The sequence below is a fragment of the Siphateles boraxobius genome, unplaced genomic scaffold (assembly GCF_051911475.1).
Source record: "Siphateles boraxobius isolate OS27281-9 unplaced genomic scaffold, OSU_SipBor_1 11, whole genome shotgun sequence".
In the NCBI taxonomy this organism is placed as follows: domain Eukaryota; kingdom Metazoa; phylum Chordata; class Actinopteri; order Cypriniformes; family Leuciscidae; genus Siphateles; species Siphateles boraxobius.
In genome coordinates this window covers 16,240,903-16,262,230 of record NW_027508711.1, presented here as the reverse complement: position 1 = coordinate 16,262,230, position 21,328 = coordinate 16,240,903, and the positions used below count along the sequence as shown (strand labels likewise).

The window sequence follows — 21,328 nt, the reverse complement described above, 5'->3', positions numbered from 1 at the left end:
GGATTTCTTCACTGTATTTCCTAGCGCTGTGGAGTAAACGTTTCGTGTGATCCAGATCGGCCAGCGACTGGCGAGTAGGGCCCTGTCCCAAATGGCACCCTAAACACTTGCGGTCTTCCTCTGAGTCCGCTCTTTCGTGACGTAACACCGCTTTGACTGTCGGGAAGAAGTCTGCTGTGGAGCTCGCATCAGTGCGGGCTCGGCAAAAGTGTGCATCGAGGGCGCAAATCGACCGCAGAGGGGGGTGCTCGCGAGCACCCTTCTGAGACCTAAAATAACAAATGGGACACCCTACGGTCTCACGGACTTAACGGACACACGCACGCAGCTGCCATTGTAAGTCCACAAGACCGAAAGTGCATATGAAGTGTGCCATTTGGGACAGGGCCTAGTTCGATTGCGCTGCACTGACCTATTTTTGGTCTGACCTAATATACGGTCCGTGAAGCACAAATGATTAGCGCAGTTTCGTTCCGCTTTCATTTCATTTGTCATTTGATGCTGGGCAGCCTTGTGCTCGCGCCAGCCCGACCTTTATCAAAATTTTGGTTGCACCACCAGGAAAAATGCTCGCAGTCTGGAGCCCTGTTTTAAAGGCATGAATTTGTTTATGTATAGGGAAAAAAATATAGAGTTATAGTATAGAAAATAAAAATATATAATTTTTTTGTATACTATTTTTATATACTATCCTGTAATAACTATAGTTTGTTATAGTATGTTGTTTATAGTTTTGTAATAACCTTAAGTTTAAATTAAAGTCATGAATATGAATTGAGGTAGCAAGGATTGCAGAATGTTTACCTAGAATTGAAAAGTTAATCAATCTTTCAACAATAGTTAATCAATCTTTCAACAATCGCTTGTCAAGTTTAAAAAAGTCTTTAGGGTTTTAAAGGACTTAGAGAAAGACAGACAGACAGACAGACAAACAGACAGACAGACAGACAGACAGACAGACAAAAAATATCTATTTAAAATGCCTCCCTGTAAAAATGTATATTCTTTGTATTTTTTTATTTTCAATTCAATTTCATTTTATGGAAGTTGAGCGAATAACTTATTTCTCAGAATGCTATTACCTGTTTGATTTATCTGACTTGTAATCCATCCTTATGGACATTTTTGTCCTTTTCAGTTTTGTTTTTTTGATAACTTTGTCTGTGTTAATGCTAACTGCATGAAATTTGCTACAGGTGTGTATTTTTATTGGAATTTTAATATTTCACCTTCATTTCCTTTAAAAAATCTATTATGCACTAGGTACAAAAAATACTCCCACTCAGCGCCTTTTGGACAAAAATGTCCCCATTGAAACCCATTAAAACTGCGATTTTTAATCCCAGTGCCATTCAACTATAAAATGATGCAATCTTTCTTAACAGGCTTTCATTCTGTTGGCAAGGCTTCAAAATTTATATTTTTACTATTTTTTATCAGATTGTGCCATTTTTTCAGGTTTGGCATATAAAGCAAATGATCACTTTATTGTTGTTTTCTGCTGTTTTCGGCTTATGCATATTATAGAGCCAGTTAGATAAATTATGAAGCTATAATTGTGTGGGTGTGTTGGTATGGATGTCAGAGTGTGGTTTGTATGTGTGTACTGAAAGTTTTAGGTGTGTGTGTGGGTTTTCTTTCTTTCAGTTTGAAAGAAAGAAATTATATTGTACTGGAAATCACAAATCCCACCACATGTAAATGAGTCATACCCTTGGCAGAGTCACAGATCCTGCCATGTGAAAACTGAAAAGGTCAAAAAGTTACTGAGCTTTGAGGATTTTTTTCATTCAAACACATTTCTTATTACTTGCTTGCACCTTTTCATTTGTTATTGTTTTTTTACAAAGATAAAAGGTGAGCTTGACTTTGATGTAGAAGTTTAGAAGCTCCACAACACATTGTTTTTGTTTTCACCTCGAGAAAATGGTGATTGTTTTGTCTGGAAGATTTTCGTTGACACAAGTGCTCTCATAGCCAAACCTATAACATATCCAAGGTTGTAATATTTAAAGAAAAAAAAATCTGCTTAGCATTTAGTATATGGAATATTTTTATTATTATTATAATTTTTATAAAAAAAACAAGTGGCATTATGTAAAGAAACCAGCGTTTAAAGGGTTAAAATTCTGAAAATTAATGACTGTTTGGTCATTATGATTAGAACTGATGCTAGTAAAAAATCTAAGTCAGTGAAAGTGGAAAAAAATATTTATCTATAATATTTTTATGAAACTTTTTTGACATGGACATTTTTGTCCTTTATGGGCCTGAGTGGTAGTTTTGTTTTTTATCTGATACTGCATAAAAAATATGATTGCATCAAAATTAATATTGTTAATTATTGAAATATCCAAGGCTGTAATATTTAAAGAAAAAATATCCTGCTTAGAATTTAGTATATAGAAAATTATTATTATTATTCTAATTTTTATAAACATCAACAGTGGCATTATGTAAAGAAACCGACGTTTAAAGGGTTAAAATTCTGAAAATTAATGACTGTTTGGTAATTATGATTAGAACTGATGCTAGTAAAAAATCTAAGCCAGTGAAAGTGTAAAAAAAAATAATCTATAATATTTTTATGACACTTTTCTGACATGGACATTTTTGTCCTTTATGGGCCTGAGTGGTAGTTTTGTTTTTTATCTGATACTGCATAAAAAATATGATTGCATCAAAATTAATATTGTTGTTAATTATTGACATATCCAAGGCTGTAATATTTAAAGAAAAAAAATCCTGCTTAGAATTTAGTATATAGAAAATTATTATTATTATTCTAATTTTTATAAACATCAACAGTGGCATTATGTAAAGAAGCCGACGTTTAAAGGGTTAAAATTCTGAAAATTAATGACTGTTTGGTAATTATGATTAGAACTGATGCTAGTAAAAAATCTAAGCCAGTGAAAGTGTAAAAAAATATTAATCTATTATATTTTTATGACACTTTTTTGACATGGACATTTTTGTCCTTTATGGGCCTGAGTGGTAGTTTTGTTTTTTATCTGATACTGCATAAAAAATATGATTGCATCAAAATTAATATTGTTGTTAATTATTGACATATCCAAGGCTGTAATATTTAAAGAAAAAAAATCCTGCTTAGAATTTAGTATATAGAAAATTATTATTATTATTCTAATTTTTATAAACATCAACAGTGGCATTATGTAAAGAAACCGACGTTTAAAGGGTTAAAATTCTGAAAATTAATGACTGTTTGGTAATTATGATTAGAACTGATGCTAGTAAAAAATCTAAGCCAGTGAAAGTGTAAAAAAATATTAATCTATAATATTTTTATGACACTTTTTTGACATGGACATTTTTGTCCTTTATGGGCCTGAGTGGTAGTTTTGTTTTTTATCTGATACTGCATAAAAAATATGATTGCATCAAAATTAATATTGTTGTTAATTATTGACATATCCAAGGCTGTAATATTTAAAGAAAAAAAAAATCCTGCTTAGAATTTAGTATATAGAAAATTATTATTATTATTCTAATTTTTATAAACATCAACAGTGGCATTATGTAAAGAAACCGACGTTTAAAGGGTTAAAATTCTGAAAATTAATGACTGTTTGGTAATTATGATTAGAACTGATGCTAGTAAAAAATCTAAGTCAGTGAAAGTGTAAAAAAATATTAATCTATAATATTTTTATGACACTTTTTTGACATGGACATTTTTGTCCTTTATGGGCCTGAGTGGTAGCTTTTTTTTAAATCTGATACTGCATAAAAAATATTAATGCATCAAAATTAATGTTGTTTTTAATGATTGACATATCCAAGGCTGTAATAATCAAAGAAAAAAAATTCTGCTTAGCATTTAGTAAATTGAAAATAATTACTATTTTTCTTTTTTTCATAAAAAAACAACAGTGGCATTATGTAAACAAACCCACATTTTAAGGGTTAAAATTCTGAAAATTAATGGATGTTTGGTCATTATGATTAGAACTGATGCTGGTTAAAAAAATGATGTCAGTGAAAGTGGAAAAAAATATAAATCTATAATATTTTTATGACAGTTTTTGGATACGGACATTTTTGTCCTCTATGTACCTATGTGTAACTTTTTTTAATTGATGCACAAGGGTTAAATTCCACTTTCAGCCATTTTAATTTATCTTCCATTTCAACTTATACTTCCTTCCATGAGAAAGCCAATTCTAATATTCTGAATTCTGAATTTTGCCTTGAAATTCAACATACATTCAAAGTCAATGTTCTAAAGTTCAGTGTTTTAATCTTGCATGTTTTCTTAAAAACCAAACAGAGTTGTGAGGTGTAGGTGGCTTATCATTTGTTGTAAATGACACTTGCTTCAAGAAATGTCTGCTAACAGTAACTGCTCATGACCAACATTAGGCACATGTGGATTGTATTGATCTACAGAACAAAAAAACAAAAAACAGCTCCAGATGTGTCATTAAACCACATTTACAAATGCGTACTACCATGGGTGACTAATTGTATGTTTTTTATTGAGAACTGTTACACTGTACTATACAAAAAAATGATAGCTTTACAACTGGTTGTATCGGCATATACCAAAAAGAATATCAGTGTTTGTACTTGGTCTCTAAGGAAATGGTATTGTGCATTCCTATGCACATTAAATACTGTGTACAGATCACCTGTGCGCTGCAGAGCATCATTTGTATTTGAATCTCAGAATGACAAAGGGACAGAGCTTGTATGCCATATTCTCTAAGTTCTCCACTACTAATTTGCTTGTTCTCACTATCTTTACTCTCTTCTTTCTGCAGGCTTTCAGGACTCAAAGTGATATGGCTGCCGTTCTCCACAAGCTCACAGCTCGAGTCCCATGCGTGTGGATCTTCCTCATGCTTTTCGACCCCAGCTCACAAACCGGGTAGGATGACTCATCAACCCTCCCCATCTAACATCTCTTTTTCCCATGTTGCAGGCTCTAGGGGTGCATTGCAACTAATACATTCATTAATAAGGTTGTATTACTGTGCAGGGTCTTTTACGATCTGCAAAATGCCATTGGGGGCAACCGTAGATGGCTGTAAATCGCTCTCACAAACTGCCATAAATTGGATTTTCAGTGGTGGAGCGGGCTTGGTTACAAGTGTGACTCAATAACCTGGAAAGAAACGGACGCTGGAAAAACCTGTGGGATTCCGAGACGAGTTTAGCCTAGATTGTGTTACAGTGATGCCAGTTGGTTTTTACTGCTCATTAGCTCACTCGCACATGTCAGCATCGTGAAGGTACATATAGACAGGGATTTTGGTAAAAAGGGATTTTGTGCTTGCAATCAAGTGCCAGAGCTAATGGTCTTCTAAAAGTAAAATACAACATTAAATCACAACACATGACCCCTTGTCATGACATACATCTTTCCTGGCCGATTCCAAGTGTTTTATGTGCGCAATCAGAAAGGCCTTGATACACTTAAAAGACGAGCTGGTATGACGTAATTTAGAACAAAATGTGATCAAATTGAAGTTTGTTTGGAGTTTGTTTGGGTCGTTCTGAACCGCTGACCAAGGCAAACAATAGGTGGGTGTTCTATGGTGCTCCACCTTCTTTGATGTGGAAATCTTCAAGATTTGAAAGATTCATCTGTTCAGCCCGTCGAGGTGAGACACAAGTAAAAACATGCACACACTGGAGAGCTGCTTTATATTTAAAATTGCAATAATAATTTTGTAATTATCATATAATTCTGTTGCTGTTTTTCAAATGTAGTAAAAGTTCTCAAGAGAGTTCAACATGTAATTCTTATTTCAGATGCTAAGATGTTAGCAAATCATAGCAGTGGACATTTATATTTATAAGTCTCACAGCAGACGTATTCTAATCTAACAGAGCATTCTAAATTCTTTAGAACATTCATTAGAGGGCTAAAATTAGGGTAGAAAAGGGCTTTTTATTTTTAAATTGACCATTTTTGATATAAAAATCATATTAACATTATACGTGCACCTAACCCAAACCCCTTTAAAGATAAAATGTTGTTTTTTTCATTCTACCAAAAATGTGGCTGGAGTCCACTGTTGCTATAGTAACAAACTACACTTTTACTTGCATGCATATGTTTGACAGATAAACCATGCACTCTTATTTCAATGTTGTTGTTAATTTTGAGGTTAGTTCAGCTTTGTGCAAAGTTTGCTTTGTAGATATAGTTTAAATGCATTATTTATAGGGCAAGCTTTACCATTCAACTGAACTGTGCGGCTGCATTTTAGACACTAACTGGGTGGTTATGTTCTTGCTCTAACTCATTCTTGTGGGAGCAGAGTTTTTTTTATTTACATCAACTACTCGGGGCTCTGGTAATATTAATGGTTTGACCCATTTCACGAGCTGCAAAAATTGCAATTTAAAATCAGAAAATGAGCATATCTCACTTACATTCACTAAAATATTGAAACGTTAGGGATACTGATTCCAAATGACAACGACAGTGATTGAATGTCAAAGTGTGGTTTAAATGCCCCACAACTGAGCTGGAAGTTTTGATTGGTTTTGCACTCGAGTCAGACTTTGGTTTTGCACTCGAGTCAGACTTTTTTATTGCCTGAAGCACAGGGCTCCACCGCAGTTTGAAAAGTGCCCGTCAAATGCCAGCTCGCCCTGTTGCTCCATCGGCACCTTTATCATTTTTGTACTTTGACTTCAGTTGAATAATAATAAAGTATTAAACTTTGCTTCATTTATTTTTCACCAAAAGTTGAAAGTAAAAGTACCACAATTTAACTGTATTCAAGAAAGTAGAACAAATTGAAAAACATACTGACGTAATGTAATAAAAGTATATGTAATTAGTTACTTTCCACTTCTGCTATGCACATTTAAAATTTCATTTAAACACAGCTCCCAGCAGTGTTGTCAGAGTTTTTACAAACAGTATATCATTGTTCAGCCATTTCAAATTTCTTTTTAGTCCTGGGTGAAGGACAAAAAGAACTTTGCAGTGAGAATTACAGGGCTTTAACAGTGGCCTAAATCCAGAGCCATCATACCAGATCATATCTTGGTAAGTGTTTAATAGAGAATCATTATACTGCAGATGTCTAGCTGCTTATCAGGATATATTTGGCATTTTCTTGGTACAGCGTGTGTGTGTGTGTGTGTGTGTTTTGCCAGATATGCACAGCAGGCATCTATTCATCTGGATCCTCTCCATCTTTGTCAGAGTAATTACTCAAAGAAGAACATTGATTGGAATCTACCAATTCCATCTGCCAGTAACATAGGCAAAAAAGAGACACATGCACAAGAGAGAGTGATGAAAGAAGCATCTGAGATGAAAGCAGAAGGATAGCAGACGTTAATTTTAGTGTACCCCCGACCCCTCCCTCCACCCACCACACACAAGATATTCAGTAGGGGTGACTGAATGTGATGTCCTTGCTTTGGGAGCAGAAATTCATTTTCCACTATGTCAGCAGATTGAAAATGTACTGAATTTGATTCAGTGTGATATCACAGCACCGGTCTTCTGGAACATCTATCACCCCAACACCCCCATTACAGATAACACCACATTTTTTCAGAGGATGATTTCAGTTGTTGAAGAGGCTGGCACAAGTTTGACATACTTCTCCCTCTCGAATCAGCATTTAACACCCTTGTGTAACTCTTTTTCCACGAAATTTGTCAAGTATTAAGTTGAAGAATCAAGTTTCCCTTTCAATGGGAACTCGCGCTGTGTCCAAACACTGTGGGAACGCCTCTGCATGATTTGTGTCTTGAAGTACCTATGAAATCAGTCCAATTACGCGACGGAACATCATAGGCGGGTGACGCCATCAACTAGGAAAGCATACCCGAACCAGGTAGTGTTAGCTTCTGTGTCTTCAGCAAGCACTCTTGGTGAAATTATTTGTCCCCTTGGTGTTTGTCGGTCTCAGGTTATTCAGAGAAAACTGTTAGACAGGAGTTTTTCTTGTGTGCTTGCACACACAAGGAATTTGTTTTGGTACTGAGGCTTCCAGTGGACATATACAAATACAAATAGAACAAGAAACATAATACTGCAAATTATAAGAATAAAAAAAAATATATAAATATATGAGAATAAAAGTATCACAGTTGGGTTTAGTCAGAATAGACATTTTCAGATTTACAGATTATGAACATATTTATAGTGTTTTGAATATTATAAATAAATAAATCTACATATAAGTATCACCTGAGTTGTAGGGTATTGCACTAAACAGTGGGAGTATTGCACTTAAGGCATATGCCTTGAGAGGAGTATTGCACTTAAGGCATATGCCTTGAGAGGAGTGTATATACACATGTAGATACTAAAGACTCGCCACTTCATACCCCTGCAATTGAGGAGCTTGTGGAGGTTGTGACTCGTGCCGTAGCCAGGTTAAACATCAACTGGCCGTCCGAGAAACAGGAGCTTCTTCATAAAAGTAAATTAGACAAATGCTTTCTGCCATCACACTCACAACCTCCGCGTTGGGGCTTATCGTTTTTTTCCCCGACCTCCACACCAAGATGTCGCGGTCGTGGAAGAGGCCGGTTTCATATTGTGTGTTTAGCCCTCATACTTCCAACTATACAAACATCTTGGGGCTAAAACAACAGGGTTATGAGGCGATGCCCAGGATTGAAGAGATGCTTGTGAGCTATCTCTCCCCTGAGACTGCATCATCCCTTAAAGCCCCGACGTTACCCACCAAGCCACTTAGAGCTACTTTTTTTACTTCTCTAGAAAAGCTTATTCGGCTGCAGGTCAAGCTGTGGCTTGTCTGCATACAAATTCCATCTTGCAGGCATACTAGGCTAACCTGCGTAGAGACCTTGATGAGGGCTAGGGGGTTAGCTCTGACGCTATCAAAACGCTGCATCAAGCATCAAGCATTTACATTTACATTTAGTCATTTAGCGGACGCTTTTATCCAAAGCGACTTACATCTGAGGACTAAAGCAAGCGAGTCATTGTGAAGAGGGAAGAACGACGCAAGAAGTGCTCAAAATACAAAGTGCAGGTATTGCTCAGAGTAGCAAAAGCCAGACAAGGGAAGATTTAAAAGGGAAGGAAAGATTTAAAAGAGAAGACATTTAAAAAAAAAAAAAAAATGATGTTAAGTACTCACAGAAGAGATGAGTTTTCAGTTGTCTTTTGAATGCTGTCAGGGATTTTGCATTACGGACGAGGGTGGGGAGATCATTCCACCAGCAGGGAACCGTGAATGGGAATGTTCTGGAGAGTGATTTAGTGCCTCGCTGTGATGGCCGATCGTAGGCTTCTGGTAGGGACGTAGACTTGTAGTAGGGAGTGAAAGTAGGACGGAGCTGAGTATGTGGTAGATCTGTAAGCAACCGTCAAAGCTTTGAATTTGATGCGAGCAGCGAGTGGTAGCCAATGCAGTGAGATGAACAGAGGAGTGACGTGAGCCCTTTTGGGCTCGTTGAAGATAAGGCGGGCTGCAGCATTCTGGATAATTTGTAGAGGTTTAGTAACACATGATGGAAGTCCAGCTAGAAGAGCATTGCAGTAATCAAGCCTAGAAATAACCATGGCCTGGACGAGAAGTTGTGTTGCATGCTCAGTTTGGAAAGGCCTGATCTTCCTGATGTTATACATTGCAAACCTGCATGATCGAGCTGTCTTTGTAATGTGATCTGTGAAGGTCAGCTGGTCATCAAATATTGCTCCAAGATTTCTGACCGACCTTGATGGGGTGATTGAGGATGACTCTAGCTGGACTCAAGCAGCAGTTTTATCTCTCCAGGCCACCAAGGAGACGGCCAAGTCAGTCGGTAAAAATAATAATCTAGAATTCATAGAATATTGGAAAAGTTTTTGAGTCAAACCTGACCTGTTGAAAAGAGATGGTATTCATCCCTCCTGGGATGGTGCTGCTCTTCTGTCTAGTAATTTGGCTCATAGTCTTAGAGATAAAATATGACAATCTGGGGCTCAAGTCAGGAAGCAGACAAACTGGCTCAACCAACCGTCTGCTAGCGGCCTCGCGTCACCAAGGTCAGATGAATCCCATCACATAGAGCCTCTTTCACCTAGTTATCATCATATAGAGACTGTGTCTGTTCCCCGAATTTGGAAATCCAAAAAAAATCCAAACCCATCTAAGGTTAAAAATGTAATTGATGTTCAACAAATAAAAAATAGATATAATACAGATGAGCAAACGATAAAGCTTGAGTTGCTGAATATTCGATCTCTTACTTCAAAAGCGCACATAGTTAATGATATGATTTCAGATTATAACCTAGATGTGCTGTGTATGACAGAAACCTGGCTAAAACAAAACGATTACATTACTTTAAATGAGTGCACCCCACAAGATTACTGTTATAAACATGAACCTCGTCTGAAAGGCAAAGGCGGAGGTGTTGCTGTTATTTATAGTAATATTTTCACAACCACTGAGAAATCTAGTTTTAAATATACATCTTTTGAAGTGTTGGTGCTTAATGTAAAAATATATAATGTAAACGATAAATCACATTTGAGAATTCTGCTGGCTACTTTCTATCAGAATTAGTTTTGACTGCAGATAAAGTCCTAATTGTTGGTGATTTTAATATACATGTAGATAATGGAAAAGATGCATTGGGATTGGCATTTAAAGACATTCTTAACTCTATTGGAGTTAGACAACACGTGTCAGGACCTACTCATTGTCGTAATCATACTCTAGATCTATTATTATCACATGGAATGTAGATGCAGTTGAAATTCTGCAGCAGAGCGACGACATCTGAGATCATTATCTTTTCTCATATAAATTACATTTAGCCAAGGCTGAAAAGCCGACTCTGTGTTACAAGTATGTTAGACCTATCACTTCTGCCACTAAAGATTGCTTTATCAATAATCTTCCTAATCAGTTTCATCATCTCAGCATCCCAGATAGCTTAGCAGAACTTGATATTGCAACAGAAACTTTTAACTCTCTCTTTTCCAGCACAGTTAGACACAGTTGCTCCGTTGCGCTTAAATAAGGTTAAAGAAAATAGTCCAACGCCTTGGTACAATTAGAACACTAAGGCCCTTAAGGGAGCAGCCAGAAAAATGGAGCACAACTGGAAGAAAACAAAACTAGAGGTATTTCGGGTTTCATGGAAGGAGAGCTCAATTGAAAATAAACATAATCCTAGGTATTTATTTGAAAAAGTGGGTAAACTAACAAAAAAGAAAGCTTCAAGCCCAGAAGTTTCCAAGAAACACAGCAGTAATGACTTTATGAACTTCTTCACTTATAAGATTGATAATATTAGGGACACAATTATAACTATACAACCGTCTACTACAGTATCGCTTCAGAAAGTGCATTGTAGTCTCCCTGAGGTAAAATTTGATTAATTTGTTGCTATAGGAGAGGAAGAATTTTGCAAACTCATTAATTCATCTAAATCAACAACATGTATGTTAGACCCTATACCGACTAAGCTACTGAAAGATATGCTTCCAGATGTCATAGATTCTCTTCTTAATATCATTAATTTGTCTTTGTCTCTAGGATACGTACCAAAAACCTTTAAGCTGGCTATTATTAAACCGCTTGTTAAAAAAACACAACTTGATCCTACAGAATTAGTCAATTACACGCCGATCTCAAATCTACCTTTTCTGTCAAAGATATTAGAAAAAGCAGTATCCTCACAACTGTGTTCCTTTCTTGAAAGAAATGGTATCTGCAAGGACTTTCAGTAAGGATTTAGACCGTACCATAGTACTGAGACTGCTCTCATTAGAGTCACAAATGATTTGCTCTTATCATCCGATCGTGGTTGTATCTCTCTATTAGTGTTACTTGATCTTAGTGCTGCATTTGACACCATTAACCACAACATTCTTTTAAATAGACTAGAAAACTATGCTGGCATTAGTGGAATTGCACTAGCATGGTTTAAATCATATTTATCTGACCGCTATCAGTTTGTAGCAGTAAATGAAGAGATGTCTTATCGAGCACAAGTTCAGTATGGCGTACCACAAGGCTCAGTACTTGGACCGCTGCTGTTCACTCTGTACATGCTACCTTTAGGAGATATCATTAGGAAACATGGAATTAGCTTTCACTGTTATGCTGATGATACTCAGCTCTATATTTCTTCAAAACCTAACGAAACTTACCAATTCACAAAATTATCGGAAGGCATAGTTGATATAAAAAGTTGGATGTCTAGTAATTTCCTACTACTAAATTCTGAAAAAAACAGAGATTCTTATTATTGAACAAAAAACTTCCACACGTATTAACCTAGAATACTGTCTAACACTTGATGGCTACTCTGTTAAGTCTTCGTCGTCAGTTAGGAGCCTGGGTGTGCTCTTTAATACCAATCTTTCATTTGAAAGTCACATGTCTAGTATCTGTAAAACCGCATTTTTCCATCTTAAAAATATATCTAAATTATGTCATGTGCTCTCATTGACAAATGCGGAACATCTAGTTCATGCGTTCATGACCTCTAGGCTAGATTATTGTAATGCTCTACTGGGTGGTTGCCCTGCACGCTTAATAAACAAACTACAGCTAGTTCAAAGTTCAGCTCGAGTTCTTACCAGAACCAGGAAGTATGACCATATCAGCCCGGTTCTGTCAACACTGCATTGGCTGCCTATTAAACATTGTATAAATTTTAAAATATTGCTGATTACTTACAAAGCACTAAATGGTTTAGCTCCGTAGTACTTGAGCGAGCTCTTAATGCATTATAGTCCTTCACATCTATTGCGATCTCAAAGTTCCGGCCAGTTGATAATACCTAGAATATCAAAATCGACTGCTGGCGGTAGATCCTTTTCCTATTTAGCACCAAAAATTTGGAACAATCTTCCTAACATTGTGCGGGAAGCAGACATAGTCTTTCAATGCAGTGCTGAAGTGCCAACTAGCCTCTCCCTATGGAGGATCCCTATACCACTCTACAGATAAAGCGTTGTGGAATTGTTCGGTTCGCGTACCTACCCGAAGTGATAAAATAAAATAAAATTCTGCATCAAAATTTATAGACAAGACAAGAAGTTTGTTTAGGCATGGTTTGTAAGGAATTACAAACCTGCGCACATACATTCAAACGCACATAACTATAGAATCAATTCTTAATGCGCATGTGAACGCCATCAGCGTCTATCACAGGTTCGCGTTTAAAGTCTGTTTAGAGAGAACTGTGTCGTCTTAGCGGCCCATAATTTAATAACAAATGATCATTTAGACGGAAGTGAATCAATCAAAACTAACTTTAGCTGGAAAAAACATTATTCAAGAACCACTATAAAACCAAACCAATCTCTGTTACCTTAAATTATATTTTTATCTCTGTAAAGCTGCTTTGAAACAAATCTACATTGTTAAAAGCGCTACATAAATGAGGATGACTTGTCTTGACTTGACTGTGGCAGCCCTCGTGGTTACGGAGAGACATCTGTGGTTAAGTCTGTCTGGATTGAAAGAAAAAGACAATAGCTTTTTTTTGGACACCCCACTCTCTCCATCTGGCTTTTTCAGCGACGCTGTAAATTCAGTCGCCGGTTCTGGGAGGCAAAAACGCAAGCGGCGGCGTTCCAAAAATTCCTCCCTCGCCACTCTCAGGTCTCTGGGGCTGCTAGGTGGAAGCATCCCTAGCCATCTTCGAACTCCTCACATAGGGCACATCAGAAGCAGAGCATCGCTAACCGTACTCCCTTCCAGAAAGACTGAGGATTGGGGAGACGCTCGCAGTCGAAGTCCTCGAAGGGCAAAATGGATCTGAGGACTGTTATTTGTTCTAAGAGGGCTTTGGCAGCTTCCGAGGGCAGACCCCTCCGGGGGGAGACGGTTTTCACCTCACTATACAGTGCCCGTCTCTCCTCTGTGCCCTCAGGGGGCCATTCTGCCAACCCCGCCACCTTGTGTGCTTTGGGAAGTCGCTTAGTATGAAAGCTCAAATTCAAGATGCTTACACATGAGAAAGTTGGGGCTAAGGCCAAATGCCAAGAACAGTGTGCTTTCTCCAGCTCAGAGAACCACTTTTTTAGGTGTGATATGGGATTCTACGACAGTGCAGGAACATCTGTCTCCTGCTCGCATCGCTTTAATTCTCTCAGCCATAAACGAGCTTAAGCTAGGCCAGTCACTCACTGTCAAACAGTTCCAGAAACCTTTGAGTCTGATGGCAGCTGCGTCCAACTTGAAAACTTTTGTCCTCCTGTACATAAGACCCATGCAGTGGTGGCTTAAAAACAAGGGGTTCTCCCAGAGGGGAAACCCGGCCCGCATGATCAAGATCATGCGGCGTTGCCTTTGTGCTTTAGTTATGTGGAAGAAACCGTGGACCTGTGCTAGGGGCTCCTTGTTGTCGCGTCATGCTTACGACAGATCAATCGCTCACGGGCTGGGGCTGTTCGGCTCATCTCTCATGTCACACAAATTGCCTAGAAATGCTGGCTGTGTTTCAGGCACTGGGACACTTCCTCCCAGACCTAAGAGGTTGTCATGTGCTTGTTCATACAGACAGGGTTCTACGCTAAGGTTTTTCCCAAGGAGCACATGTGCTCCTAAATAAAAATTATGGGAGCACACAAAGACATTTTGGAGCGCAGTGAAAAATGTTCAAGTAACAGAGTTTAACAGACTGTTTATTATATATATATATATATATATATATTAGGGCTGCACAATTAATCGAATTTCTAATTGCGATTACGATTACGGATGCCACGATTACGTAATCGTTCAAAGCCGCGATTACAAAAGAAAATCCACTCTGCTTGTGTGTTTACAGCATAATTATGTAATGAGAGGCGAATCACGACTACTTCAGAAAACCCAGCACAATATAACATACCAGGCAGTGACGTGAGAGTACGCTGAAATAAAAAGTCTTTCACCTCAGAAAAACGGACTTTACTGTCCTGTCAGCCGTTATACTGTGCTCGTAGCGCGCACTCTTCAATTGCACGCGCAAATGCGGCGGCGCGCGCTGGGTATCGATTCACTGTATAAAGTGAAAAAGAAACTACGTGCATGCAACGTCGTTACAATGTTAATTATTAAGTAACAAAATAAAAGTAAAATACCAATAAATCACGTGTTAGCTGATAAGGATTTGCATGCAGGTATGATTTTCATTCTATTCACCAGGAGCGTTTCATTAACAGTTCTTGTTGGTATTGTGTATTTACCATGGTAACTGTCGTTTCCATAACCCAAAAATGCACTTTATTTTCACTTTGTGTTATTGTTTATATTATTAAATGACTGTGGTGGCTCAAATCAACATTGTATTAACAAAAACTAGTTTGGGACTGCTATTTAATTGCTTTAGCATAGTCCTAATGTTTTTCTAGTCTTTACTATGAGTCATTCTTACAATTTATGTGTATGTTAAGTAAAGGGGGACAGTACTTGTGTGTGTTAAAAAATTTTGTGTAAACATATATTATAATATGCCTATATATATTCAATGTAAATTGTGATAATCGTAATTAATAATCGCAATTACAATTTCAAGGGAATAATCAGCAATTATGATTTTTGTCATAATCGTGCAGCTCTTATATATATATATATATATATATATATATATATATAAACAAAACGTGTGTGCTCCTTCTCTTTCTATTCAACTATGGTGTGAAACCGTCGTTTTGATGCAGAAGTATAAATCACACTTTACAATCACTTTAGTAAAAAACAACAAGGGGAACGTGTTGCTCTCAGGAGGAGGAGCACATCGGCACACCTGTGAATCTGCATCTTTCACTGCAGAGGCTTTTTCCACAACATGGAGGAGAAACTAGTTTAAATGAGTGTATTAGTATTTACTAGTATTAGTCGACTAAAACTAGACTAAAAATAAAACAATTCAGATGACTAAAATATAATGGGTTTAGTTCAATTGTAATGCATTCATTTAGAATTTCTCTAAAATGTCCAAACCCATATACTCCTGGAGAAAACATCCATTAACCTGTTACAGGGTTCCCACTCTTTTCCTGAAATGATTTTCCAGGACTTTTCCAGGACATTTTCAAGACTTTTTCAGCTGCTACAGTGCGAATCAAGTTATCACAACTAAGGCTGGGCAATATACCGATATTATCATATCGAGATATATTTTGAAACAAATGTGATATTGTACCTATACCGTTATTTCTGTATTATAGTTGTGCAAAGATTGTTGTCTTTCACAATGCCACCTGCTTTCCTCTACTTGCAATGCCACACTACTAAAACAGAAGTTATTCTCTACTTTAGTTCATACACTGCTATTTTACTTGCTGATATCAGTTTAAAAGTCCAAACTCTCACAGTCAAGCTGTATTCGCAATCAGTCACTAACGTTAGAAAATATTAACTATTATCGGAATTCTAAATTAATTGCATCTGCCCGCACCAAGGCACATCACGCATCTGGTATACATAATGGCATAAACTGATGAGTTATGTGTTTTTGACTCTAAATTATTTTGATTTATCAAATCTTTGTAACCGTTTTTGTCAATTATATTGCTGAAATGGATAGACCTTTTGTAAAGCTAAATGTGTTTAAATGCAAAATCCATTTAGCCTACTGGTGTATGAAATGGATCTGAAGTAAAATATTCGGACAAACTAGGGTAAAATACCGGTATATATCATATATCCCAAGCTTTGGAGAATTGCTATTTTCTACAATTGTACCTTATATTTTGTACATTTAACCAGATATTGCTTAAATGGTTATTTATCTCAATCTTTCTCTATTGTACTTTCTCCACAAAATATGTTATGTTCAATAAATCACCAAAACAATTTCCTTTACTTTATCTGTTTACTGTTTACTTACAGTTGACTTAGTGCATCTGACACCTGCATTCTTCAAGTAAAAATGAAAATCACTACAAAAATGAATAAAAAATATTAATATCAAACTCAAATCCTATCCTGCATGCAATCATACATTTCACAATTTTATATTTATATATTAATGTCAAGAATTCAGAAGTGTATATATTTATATAGCCTACACTACACAGAAATAATATACAATTAAATTATACTTATTTTAAATGTATTGTGCAGGATAGGTATAAAAAAAAAAATATAGGCTTTTAATAATCTTTCAGTGCGCAAGACCATGAACGCTTCAAAACAGAGCGCACAAAGCGCGTATGCGCATCGCGGGTGCAGAATGATGTGCTCAAAGCAACATGGAGTCACAACAGTTTATTGTTCATTTGTTTCTTCACAGTTTTAAATTCCAGTTATTGTGCGTTTGATGCCGATTCATAGTCCTTGTGCTAACAGGCACGGTAGCGAGTCGTTTAAAAACAGCAACAAACATAATATACAAATACACAAAATAAAGTAATTTTATGCAAATCCACAGCCTTTTATCTACAGATCAAGCACTATAATGTGAATATATCATATTGGAGAGAGTTTTACCGTGCATCCTGCTGTAACCGGACGAGGCGCGCGCGCTGTTTGAATACTGAATGGAGAATGATTGACAGCCGCAGAGGAGGGAACAAACGAGTTTCCGTAAACTTTAATTTAATGATGTAAATAGACTTCTGTCCCTCACATTAAGCTATGGAATGGCTTCAGATGACTTTGTGAAATTATAATAAGACCCTCTCAGTCTCAGACCCAAGTCACCCAAACTGAAGTGAAAAAAGCGTGAGGCGCCGAAAAGCGCGCTGTTTGCATCCCTGCGTTTTATTCTCCCGCAATCCGCACGCACAGAGTGAGTGCATTACCGGCCGCGCCCGCACTCGGCCATCAAATCTAGTGCCGCGCCGCACTCTATTGCGTTGGGAGTGCGTACGTCTCTAGATCAAGGGCCCGGCCCGAGGATAGTGTCGGGAAATATCGGCCCGCGGGTCGGGTCAAGTTCGGGCTCGGGCAGAGAATCTAAGCTCTAGTTCACGCTAAGAAACCGAGAGTTGTCATCCAGTCTCTTTGGTAGAGAGAGACGAGGAAAACACACAAGCATGCAAATGGAAATTATTGCGACCCGGAAAGATTATCGAGCTCATTTTTTTATCGTGCGATTAATTGATTTATTGACTATCGCGACAGGCCTACACACACACACAGTTTACCTTTTTAAGCCCAACTGCAGCGAATGGGGAACATTCAGGCAGAGGGCAGGAGGAGAGGGACGGGAATGTTACGTTGTAGGTTCGGTAGACTCGTTATTCTCCGCTTTTCTACAATGATTAGCTGAAAGTGCTTCACCACGCTGCTGCATCGTGTTGTCACATGTCCGTAGTTTACAGGGGCAAGTCCTACATACTGAGATGTCAAATTGCGTACTTGCTACGCAAAATGCGTACATATTGGCAGGTTTGTGTCACGTGGGGCGCTGTGCTGGCTACATGCAGAAATGAAAGCAGACAAGCGCTTCAGCCCAATATTACCCTTTGAAGGCAGCTGAAATCAGACATTCATGCGTAAAATGTTTAACCCGTTTGCGTTCATCCACAAGGAGGGAAAATTATTTTCCAGGACAACACAAAAGTTTCCAGGACATTTTACTTTTTTTCCCATTTTCCATGTGTTTTCCAGGACTGGAAAATTGGTCTTTCATTTTCCAGGTTTTCCAGGTTTTCCAGGACGCGTGGGAACCCTGTGTTAATATGAATGATTTTAAAGTTTGAACATGCAATACATATACATATTTAACTACTGTGACTTAAAAAAATATCTTAAAATTAAATAAAACCCCTTTTCCTAAAGTAGAATAGTCTTCATTCAATGAATGATATATGCATTCTTATGCAACTACTTGCATACAACATTCTTTATTATTTCAAGCAGCAGACATATTTATTTGTATGAATTAAATATAATGAATCCTTATTAAAGCTATTAACAAGTAGTGAATGCTTTTCTCTTTTTCTTTTGTTGCTTGATCAATATTAAGGACACAGACTGCATTAGGTTTATTATTCACTGTCACTTTAAGACATCGTATCATGTCCGATGACATGCGGATCCAATTGCACTGATGCACATCCGATACACTCAAAACTGTTTAAGACTTAACCGACACAGTTTACGTGGATACTCTCCAAAACGGACATTCCGACATAATGTTGTGTATTTGTCGATTCAGACACGAAAGAAAGCTAAATTCAGTCCTCGCGCGGTGTGTGTGTGTGTGTGGCTGCACGCTTCGAGTCGGGTGTGTGCGCACAGAAAACTATGCGTCATCGTCACTCTTATTCAGATCTATATGACTGCTCTACTCATACTCCCAGACGTTTACATTTTTTTATATTTTATGAGACATGCAGCTCATGTGAACCTGTGTGCCGCTGGTAGATCAGCACGTCCCTACTACAGGACAAATATGCACATCTACAAACGCAGGACATCAGTTCTGACTGGATCGCTTCACAAATCGTCACTATCTAACATTTTTGTCTAGTTTTTATTCGTTGACGAAAATGTCAATAGATTTTCGTCATAGTTTTTGTCATTCAAAACTAGTTTTTATTTAGTTATCGTCTCGTTTTTGATTATGGTAGTTACTCGCACATTGCGCTCGTAAATCATTTTTCCGGTTCGCACAGATCGATTTTTAGGGGCATATGCGAGCAAAATGGTCGCACTGTAGAGCCCTGACAGACAACACATTGGTGGTCTCTTACATTAACCTTCAGGACCTCCTGTGGACCTAAGGGAAGCTGCTCTCTCTGAGGGCAGTATACTTCCCAGGGTATCTATATCAGGGGGCAGACATCCTGTCAAGGCAGGGGCCGAGGCCTGGTAGTGGTAGTGGAGCGCCTATGGGAGAAGTTCGGCCGAGTGGAAGTAGATCTGTTCTCATCTTTAGAGACGACACATTGTCCACTGTGGTTCTCCGCACTCTTCCAGCTCCTCTTGAACTGGATGCAATGGTACAGATGTAGCCGTGATTACCTCTGTATATCTTTCTCCTCAATTGCTCTCCTCCCGGTAGTTCCAGAGAGAGTTTGCCGGGATGGGGTCCATCTTCTGCTAGTAGCCCCGTTCGTTCTGGCCTGTTCGAGTATGGTTCTCTAACCTTGTGTCTCTCCTCCACGAGGGAGACCTCTGGAGATTCCGCCCAGCAGCGTCCCAGCGTTCCGCCCAGCAGTGATTCCGCTTCCTCACCCCCATCCAGAGTTATGGTAACTGTGAGCTTGGCCTCTGAGGGGGCCCAGTTCATAAGTTCAGATCTCTCAACCGAGGTTGTTGAGACCATCCTTCAATCCTGAGCTCCCTCCACGAGGAAACTTAATGCCTTGAAGTTGAGATTATTCATTTCATGGTGCGAAAATCGCCAGCTGGACCCAGTTAACGGTTCTCCACAGGGCTATCCCCCTCCACCCTAAAGGTGTATGTGGCGGCCTTAGCTGCCTACCATACTCCATTGGGTGGTGTGTCTTTGGGAAGACACCCTATAGGTACTCATTTCCTCTGTGGCACCATGAGGCTTAGACCTGCAGTCTGTACGAGAGTGCTGGCTTGGGATTTGGCCATACTATTGGAAGACCTTTCCTTGGCTCCCTTCAAGCCTATTGAGGAGGTTTCTGAGAAGTTTATCACTCTTTCTCATCTCATCTCATCTCTCAAAAGAATTGGAGACTTGCAAGCCCTTCCGGTATCTCCCTCATGTTTGGAATTTGCTCCTGGTATGGTGAAGGCTTTTCTTATCCCTAAACCGGGTTATATTCCCAAGGTACCTACTACTGCTGTAAGACCTATTGTGCTGCAGGCCTTCTGTCCTACTCCCTTTCGGATGTCTTACCAAGAGAAACTAAATTTGCTTTGCCCAGTTAGGGCACTAGATGTTACGTCCACAGAGATGCCCTGTGTACAAAGTCTGAACTGCTGTTTGTTCATTTCGGGTAACCCAGGAAAGTTTTCCCAGCATCTAAGCAGTGGAAGAGCAAGTGGGTGGTCGAGGCTATCTTACTTGCTTATGAGTCGGCTGGCCAGCCTTCACCTTTGGCTGTCCGGGCCCACTCCACTAGGAGTATGGCTGTTTCTAAAGTTTTACTGGCAGGAGTTTCCCTCCAAGATGTCTGTGATGCGGCAGGCTGGTGCTCACAGGCTTGGGCAATTGGACTGATTTCTTATGTCCTTCACAACGCAGTCACACAGAGGCGTTCCCACGGCATTTCGGCACAGCGTCTTATTCCCTTTTCAGGGAACCATGGTTACCTACGTAACCGAAACATTCTCTGGGCTTAGATCACAAAACAGATCTCTTTATTTTTTTTTTATTCCACCTAATGAGAATTAATGGTGTGAAAATAGAGCTTTTTTGTTTAAAACGATCACATTTCCTTTGATATTTTAACATATAGGGCCCTATCTTGACTTTGTACACCGACGCA

General features: G+C 38.3%; 1 protein-coding gene across 1 annotated transcript in view; it reads left to right on the top strand.

The window, feature by feature from the left end:
- gabra3 (gamma-aminobutyric acid type A receptor subunit alpha3) overlaps positions 1 to 21,328 on the top strand; it is a 725,881-nt gene that overhangs the window by 135,368 nt on the left and 569,185 nt on the right. The window contains exon 2 of the mRNA XM_077197385.1: positions 4,788 to 4,894. Within this exon, the coding sequence (XP_077053500.1) occupies positions 4,809 to 4,894 (86 nt within the window). The 5' untranslated portion in view covers positions 4,788 to 4,808. The remainder of the gene's footprint in view (positions 1 to 4,787; positions 4,895 to 21,328) is intronic.